The following is a 7,921-nucleotide window of genomic DNA, read 5'->3' as shown; positions in this document are numbered from 1 at the left end:
TGCTGAAGCGAGGCGTACCACTTGCTCTCTTTTATCTTCCACCTTTACTACCCAGCTGAGGAAAACTAGAGAGCGAGCAAGGATCCTTCCACAGAGAAGAAGTGGCCGCTCTGAGTCACCTCCCTTCCCTCACCCCCAGGAAAAGCCCCAGCCCAGCCCTCGGGGGATGAGCTGCCGAGGGGCTTGGGTGTCTGACACCCGTCATGAAGGGCTGATTAAGTCCGAAAGAGTCAGAGCCAGTGGGTTGCTGGAAAGTGTGAGCCACAACAGTGGGGGTTCACTGAGGCAAAAGGGGCCCCAGGATGAGGCACGTGGATGGAAATGTATTGCCCTACGCAAAGCTCAGCAACTACGAGCCCCCTCAGCGACGAGCTCAGGTGGGTTTTCCCCAGCGCCGCAGGAGGAGGAGGAGGCTCCCTTCCTCACACCCCTCACAGTGCCATAGTGTGCAGCCCCTCTTCTCAGTGCTGCTTCTCCTGGATGCTCCTCTCTGTCTCTTCAGACCACCTCCCAGATTGCCCCTAGGCTCTGGATTGATGGGTCACATGTGCCCTGGCTGGAGGTCACCAGAGACCCTTTCCTCATGCTGCCTTGAACTGGCCAATGAGAAGAAGTCAAAAAATCAGCACATTTGAAGTATTAAAGAAGGGGGAAAAAAAAAAAAACAAACAAAAACTAAAACAAAACCACAACAACAACAACAAAAAAGAACAGCAGAAAAAAGACCAACAAGTTCTCAAAGGCCCTGAAACAATTAGAGACAAGCTGTAAGAGGCGGAAAGATCAAACCAAAAAAGGTAAGAGATGAAAGAAAAACATGAAGGGCACTTGCTGGGAAGTGTCTTCTACACTTTTTCCACTGTCTATATAGAAGCGAAATTTGCAAGAAAAACAACAGCGACCCAAAGAATTTCCACTAAAAGATGCTTAGAGCAGTGTCTCTGGTCCCTCCCTCCTCTCTCTCATTGGCTTCAGCTCTGCCTTCACGTGCCTCAGACTTATACTAGTTTCTTGGTTGTGACGCATCTTCTTAGTGATCTGAGGAAATTAGCTGCCCACCTACAATATAAGGGCATCTAGGGAAATGCTTTGATCAAAGAGAGAGACAGCACGAGAGCAAGCACGTCCAGCTGACCCCCCCTTGGTTCATCCACCCACTCTAACATCTTCTTTGCCCATGCCTCATTTTTGCTGATCTCTTAAAGCTTCGGACCTGACCAAGCACGGACCTGAGTGGGAAGACACAGCCCCTTGCCTCTCCTGGATGCCACCATGAGGCCGGTGTCCCTGGTGCTGTTCCTCACCTTCACTCTGCTGGCTTTCAATGGTAAGAGGGGCTGAACCTATCAGGGAGGGCAGAGTAGCTCAGTAAACTGAGTCTGGGTGTTACTTGGTCCCTGACAGGTCTGGAAGGGAGAATTTGTGCCCTTCTAACCCCACTGAAGGTGGCCAGATATTGCCCTCTGCTCCCGGAGTCCCACCCTTTGCTCAGCCCTCCATCTCGTTACAGCTGGCCACTTCCTACCAGGAGTAGCAGAGGGGGAAAGCAGGGAGCAGAAAGTGTGGGCCAGAGTGGGGAGTTCAGCCGTGCTGCCTTGCCACCTGAGCCCCAGAAAGACGCGGAAGAGCTGGAAGCAGCTGCCTGACAAGACGTCCGTGCTGTGGAAGCGACATGGGGGAAGGTACGCCAGGGCCAAGACAGATCTGTGTCCTTGTGGGGGGACTGGGGAGGGTGGGAGACACTTTGAGCCCCCTTTCTCCTTCCCCACATTCCTTCCTGCCTGCCCCCCACCTTTGATCTTTGCCTCCGGCACGAGCCGCCCATTTTTCCTGCTCCCAGTGCCCACCAGGAGCCACACGTGGTGCTGGAGGTGGGGTACTCCGGCCTCCGGAAGACAGCGCTGTCCATGAGGCCCCGGGTGTCAGTCCAGGACTCTGCCTTACGCAATGGAAATTTCTCCCTGCGAATCGACCCGGTCCAGAGCGAGGACGCCGGGCTGTATGAGGCATGGGTGGCATACAACCAGGAGGTCCAGAGCTGCCAGGTGGAGCTGGGGGTAATTACAGGTAGGAGAAGATGGAAACCTGGAGAATGCTGATTTTAGGTCCGGGGAGGTTGTAAGGGTGGGACGGGGTGGGGATGCTGTGTTTGCCAGTGCTGATTAGAGTACAGGCAGCAGCCCCTCGAAAGCGCACAGCTTCCTGCTGTCTGCTCTCAGCTCTGGAGAGGGGACTGCCCGAGGGATGAAGCTAGGACAGGAGGGGCACAAAGGGGTGGTTTGGTAGTCCCTCTGTGATCTTAGTTTCCCCCACCTCCCCACCTTTCTTTTTCTTGCAGTAACCCTCAGTCCACCCAGCCCCGTGCTAGAAAATGAGCCGCTCTTGTTAAGCTGCAACTCTAGCCATCGGGCCAGCCTTGTGGAGGCACGCTGGTTCCACAACGGGCGCCTGGTCCCCACCTCCGGGACCTTCCGCTCCTTGCATGGGGCTCTCTCCTTCCTCCGGCCAGCCATGAGTGATGCGGGCTCCTGGCGCTGCCAGCTCAGATACTCTGATAATGAGATCATTTCTGCCACATACAACCTGCAAATTCTAGGTGAGCTCAGCCTCTGCATTGCTATTCCAGCATCCCCAAGTTGCTCCCTTTGACGTGACTGACCAACCCAGTGGCTCCAGCTTCCCAGCTCCCACCCTGTCCTCACTTCCCAGGCCAGTCACCTCCCTGCGGAGCTCTTTCCAGCCACCACCCCACATTGTTCTCTCTCTCTGGCTCAGGTTTTGATGGCCCAACAAACCCTGTGGTCTATGCTGCAGCTGGCTCTGCAGCTGATCTACCGTGCACCCTGAGCTACCTTCCCAGTGCCTTTGGGATCAACGTGGTGACAGCCCACTGGAGCCACCTTGCAGGAGGACACTTGCAAGACTGGGGCATCTCCCAGAATTCAAGCAGCAGAAACTTCCCCCTTCATCTCCCTGCGGTGGGGCCAGGTGATGCAGGGCAGTACCGCTGTGCTCTCTCTGTTGGCAGCAAGACAATCAGCAGGGACGTGACCTTGGCAGTGGTTACAGGTGAGAGGAGAGACAAGGACGTGCATCACTCCTCTGGGGTCCCCCACTGCTTGCAGATAAACCTCCCTGCATGTCAGTGCAGTGAGCGTGGGTTGCTCTTGCTCATAGATTCTAACCCCGGGGCGGGAAACAAGGTCTCTGTTCAGGGCATTGCACTGCACTGGACTCTGCTGAAAGCAGGAGTTTTCCTGGGTAACTTGATTATTCTTCTTAAAGATGGAGGAAGACAAAGAAAATAAATTAGAGAAGGTAATGAAGGAGGGGTGTATCAGAAGAAGGAGGGATGGGGAAGAGATGTGGACCTGCCTGTAGTCTTCCCTGAGGATAGTTTTCTCCTTTGCTGCAGTCACCCCGAGCATCCAAGGACCGGTTTCTGAGGGGTCTCGCTTGCTGCTCGTCTGCAGCCTCACACACCCCCGGGGACATGAACGTTTCCAGTGGAAGCACCTCGACTCAGCCCCCACTAACAGCAAGCTGGCTGTGGCCACCTCCCGTAATCTGGAGAGCCACAGGTCCCAGACGGGCCCTACCTTGGAAATACCCCAAGTGTCTCAAAAGGATATGGGCATGTGGGAATGCAGCGTATATGGCCCAGAAGGCAGACTGGGAGCAGTGGAGTACGGGCTGCAGATCATAGGTACTGTGTCCTGTGGATCTGTAACCAATCCCTTCTTCTCACCCTATTCAAATCCCTGGTGCCTTTTCCTCTCTCAGCTTCACCCCTTCCTTCCCCCCTTTGACCGCTTGGATCCCATCTTGTTGTCATCCTGTCTTAGCTCTCACCAGTTCCTCCTGTTTCTCTTTCCCGTTCCCTGCACCCTTTTCCAGTTTGTCTCTCTTCGTGCAGTCCCAACCTTGCCCCAGTGCAAAATCACCCTTCCCCTTCTTCCTAACTGTGGTTCTTCCCCACAGGTGCCCAGGTCTCCAGCCCTCCCACCATCTTCAGTGGGCAGGTTACTTTTGGGCTCACGCTCACCCTCTTCCTCCTGCTTATGGTCTGTGTTCTGGCTCTGGCCCTACAAAAAAGGGTAAGTGTCCATCACCCCATTTCTGTTAGTTTTCCTGTACATCATCCCTTATTTGACCTTTCCCTGGGTACCCTAGAGACAGCAGTGAAATGTCTCAGGGGCACAGCAGCCAGGGGAAGAATGGGGCTCCGGCAGCCTGCTGAGGGTGTCATGGACATGTGGTGAAAGATGTATCTCATCAGTTTGTCTCTCTTTGTGCAGTCCCAGCCTTGCCCCAGTGCAAAATTGGCCGGGCATCGGCCAGTCTGGCTAACTGTGGCAGTCGTCTGGGGGCAGGTCAGACACTTCAGAGGAGGGGTAAAACCACCTAGGAGACAATCACAGCCCAGCTTTGAAAAGCTTCTTGTTTATTCTTGCAGAGATCAAGCCACGCTGTAATAGAGGAGGGTTAATTTCCAGGCTTTTGTAGGTGTCCTCTCTCTTACCCCTTATCTGGATGCTTTGATGTAACAGAGTCTCCTGTTCCATATAAATGCCTGCTGGTCCCCTGGGGACGCCAATCTTGATGCGGGTCTGTTGTTGCTGGCTCAGCCCTCATGCCTCGGCTGTCTGCTTCTGGCAACTTACTGCCCTTCATTTGCTCAGCTTGTTCCAGTATCTCATCTTCTGAAAACTCTGCCTTGCCTTTATCATCCCAAAGACCAGGCCAGGACTGATCTCTCCCCAGCATGCCACTGGAAAAAACTGTGCAAACAAGTCAGACCGTTTCTCTGCAGTTTTCATACTGTTTCTCTGCAAATGAATTACATGGCAAATTCTTCCTTCAGGGTTTCTCTTTGCTGACAAGGGACACCTTTTGTGAGTAGCTGTGATGTAGTTGCCTTCCACTCAGCTTCTTGGAAAGGGCCCACAGTGAAAATCCCCTTCTAGTGCAGAAGGGGCCAGGGGCTCAGAGCGATCTCAGGTTGGGAGTACTTGCCCTGGCAAAAGAGCTGGGTGCCTTGAACCTGCCTGGAGCTAAAGATGAGGGATGTGACAGCATTGATACAAATTCTGAGCAAATCCTGGTGGCTGGAGGCTGAAGTCAGGCAACATCAAAACAGAAGCAAGATGGGCATTTAAAAAAAAACATTGCAGGTAGCGCTAGGGAGACCCATGACTGGTTCTTCATTGGTCCTTAATCAGCACTGGTGGTAAAGGATAATCTAAGACAGAAATCTACAGTTTCTGGATGACTCTCTAGACTGTGCAAGTCCAGGACAAGATGATCAGAGCCACCCTTTCTGGCCTAAAACCTTGGACAAATAACCGTGTAACTGTAAACCCTCAGCTAGCAGGAAATAGGATACCTGGGTGCCCATCTCTGCTAACTTAAACAGCTCTAATCCAGCCAGGATACTTACCGCCTCAGAGCATTTGTATATGCCTTCACAGCCTTGCTTTGCCAAGTAAGCAAAGCTCCTCTGTTGCAGCGCATGGTCCTCCTGCCCTTCTCTGCACAGTCTCCCCAGTGGGCTCATCCTTTGTGGGAGTGCAGATGAGGTGCCTTGAGCATTAGCTCTTCTCTTGTTCTCTCCCTCTCTCTGCTGGCATTCTCTGAGATTACATATTTGCTCTTCTTGCATTTGTTGAACCCTGACTGCTCACCGGTATCTCTTGATGGGCTATTGCCCACACATTAGGAATTCCTGTTCCAATCCCCTGAGCCTATCAACGTGCGGTTGGTACTGTTGCATTTCATTCACACTGTCATTCAGTTTACGTCTCCATTCTCCTAAAATATCTGGATCTCGGGTAACATTTTCATCCTTTCTTCCGAATGAGGCTCCTCAACTTTATCAGCTACATAACTCATTAGCGCTTTCACACTCTCTGTGCCATTAATGATTGGTCCCACAACTGATCTTTGAAGACTTGTGCTTATCATTTCTCTACAGGCTGGCAGAAACCTGCCAGCAAAATCCCAGTCCCTTCCTCTTAGCTGAGATCACACCTACCATGCCATTCTTTTACTAATCTCATCTTTCCAGTTGTATTGATTGCCTGTGTGTCACCATATACTTTACTGTTATCAGGAGCCCTGAGATCTACCTCTTTTTCATTGTCTAGAAAGTCACTTGTTAAAACAAGATGTGAACGTGGTTCTGTCTTTAATTATCTCATTTTGCATGAACCTTCATGCCTTTAATTATTCTCTCTGAAAAAGTGTAAAATCTGGCATACCATTGAACCTGACAATGGCCTGACCATTGCCCAGATCATTCTTTGCTCTTTCTTAAGCATGCCCTGTCTTTGTTATTCCTTATGGCCATGACACCACAGAGGATAGTGTTGAGCCAGCCTTCCCCAGAAGAAATTACATGTCTCACAGAGTGGGACTGGGGCTTTTCCCTGGCGCTAGGAGGGAATGGGAGCCTCGTGGTTGCAATCAGTAGGACCATGTCTTCCATGGCAGGGAGAAGCCCAGACTTGTGCCATTCAGTCTCCCTCCCATGCCTCATATTGCCCCTTTCTTCCCTTTCAGGCACAGTCTCCTGCCTTCCCAGCGCTGGAAGGGATGGTTGCAGTCACTGTGTCGAGGAAGAAGGAGATGGAGGAGAACCAGAAAGAGAAGATCCAGCAAACTGAGTGCTGATGGGAGCAGGGACACCGGGCCCAGTCTGTGTGGGAGGATGAAACTCTGTGTGCCATGCTGCAGAGAGATGGGCACCATGCAGGCCTCTCAGGAGGGTGTAGGGATGGCATGAACGTAGCAGGATGCCATGGGAGATCTGTACCTGCAGAGGAGCTGGAAGCTGCGTAGCAGGGCAAGATGAGACTCATCGCTGCAGTAAGGTGGCAGGCAGCACAGATGCTTTGGAGCTATTGGGAGTATTTGAGCCAGTAGCTATTGCCTGCTTCAGTGCCACTTCTCTCTCCCACCCTTTGCCCCTCCTTCACGGCCTCTCTCACAGCCTTTCACTGGTGGGACACTTAAATGCGGGAGATGGCTGGAACCCAGCTCCCCTGCAGCCCAATGGTGTTTTCTCCCCCCTGCCCACTTTCTTCTCCCTCTCCCTGCACTGCCCTGCTCTTGCGCTCATTCAGTGGCAGAGGGGACCTCACAGAGGACTGCATATGTTGCACATTTTGAGCGTTTTATTTTATTAGAAACTCATTTTAGAACCTAAAATAAATCTGTCTGACAAAAAAACCCGCTGGCCCCTGCGTGTGCTTGTGGAGGATCATGCCTATTGACGGTGCCGGGTGTACCTCTGCCTGTGTGAAGCAGCTTCTAAGGACTTTGCTGCCTTCCCTTTCTCTTTCAGTTCTGTTTTACTGAAGTTGCCTGTCCATTTCTGACATTTTGACGGTGGGGAAGGGGAAATTAAATGCCACTAGAGAAGAAGAAAGAATTGCAGGTTCAGTCTCTCCTTTTTGTTGTGCTTCAGAGTCTTTTTTTCCCCCCCTGTCAGGCTCTCCCTGCTCATTCATTCATTTATTCCTTCTCTCAGTCCTCACATTTTCCTGATAGACCTCCCATTGATGTTAGGGCTCTCTGTCACTCTCCTCCGGCCAAGGATGTATTTACTAATGCAATCGTGAGTCCGCCAGGCCTCATCTCCCACAACTCTCAATGTGTTTAGGTTTCATCTAGTTAAAGAATGCTCTTCACCTACTCTCCCAACAGCCATGGAGGACTGCGGTACTGCTCTTGAGCAGTCATTGCACGCCACCCCAGAAGAAAGCCTCACTAGTAAAGAGAGTCACACATGTAGTTTCTCCCATATGGGTCATTGGGCTGTGGCTGCTCAAGCAAGGAGGTGGTGGTACAAAAACGAAGCTCTAAGTGTTTAGGAAGGGAGATTTTCTTGACTTGAGCAGAGGGCTTCACTACCAGGCCA

At 51.9% G+C, this 7,921-nt stretch overlaps 1 protein-coding gene across 1 annotated transcript; it reads left to right on the top strand.

Annotated features, from left to right (window-relative positions):
* The first annotated feature begins 340 nt into the window (after window positions 1-340).
* On the top strand, window positions 341-7,202 carry LAG3 (lymphocyte activating 3). The gene is made up of 8 exons (XM_075169631.1): window positions 341-1,327; window positions 1,511-1,682; window positions 1,841-2,067; window positions 2,339-2,596; window positions 2,776-3,069; window positions 3,416-3,706; window positions 3,982-4,097; window positions 6,562-7,202. Exons 1-8 carry the CDS (start codon window positions 1,273-1,275, stop codon window positions 6,670-6,672), a joined length of 1,524 nt encoding a protein of 507 aa, XP_075025732.1. The 5' UTR covers window positions 341-1,272; the 3' UTR covers window positions 6,673-7,202.
* The last annotated feature ends 719 nt before the right edge of the window (window positions 7,203-7,921 follow it).

Source organism: Calonectris borealis, chromosome 1, assembly GCF_964195595.1.
Source record: "Calonectris borealis chromosome 1, bCalBor7.hap1.2, whole genome shotgun sequence".
Taxonomy (NCBI): domain Eukaryota; kingdom Metazoa; phylum Chordata; class Aves; order Procellariiformes; family Procellariidae; genus Calonectris; species Calonectris borealis.
The sequence above is the reverse complement of the archived record's forward strand: the minus strand, read 5'-3'. Positions and strand labels throughout refer to the sequence as shown.

Excerpts from the sequence above, each read along its gene's own strand:
- LAG3 (XM_075169631.1), top strand. The coding sequence starts at position 1,273 with ATGAGGCCGGTGTCCCTGGTGCTGTTCCTCACCTTCACTCTGCTGGCT. Across the intron at positions 1,328-1,510 it reads CACTCTGCTGGCTTTCAATG|CTGGCCACTTCCTACCAGGA; the intron begins GTAAGAGGGGCT and ends ATCTCGTTACAG. Across the intron at positions 1,683-1,840 it reads TGGAAGCGACATGGGGGAAG|TGCCCACCAGGAGCCACACG; the intron begins GTACGCCAGGGC and ends TCCTGCTCCCAG.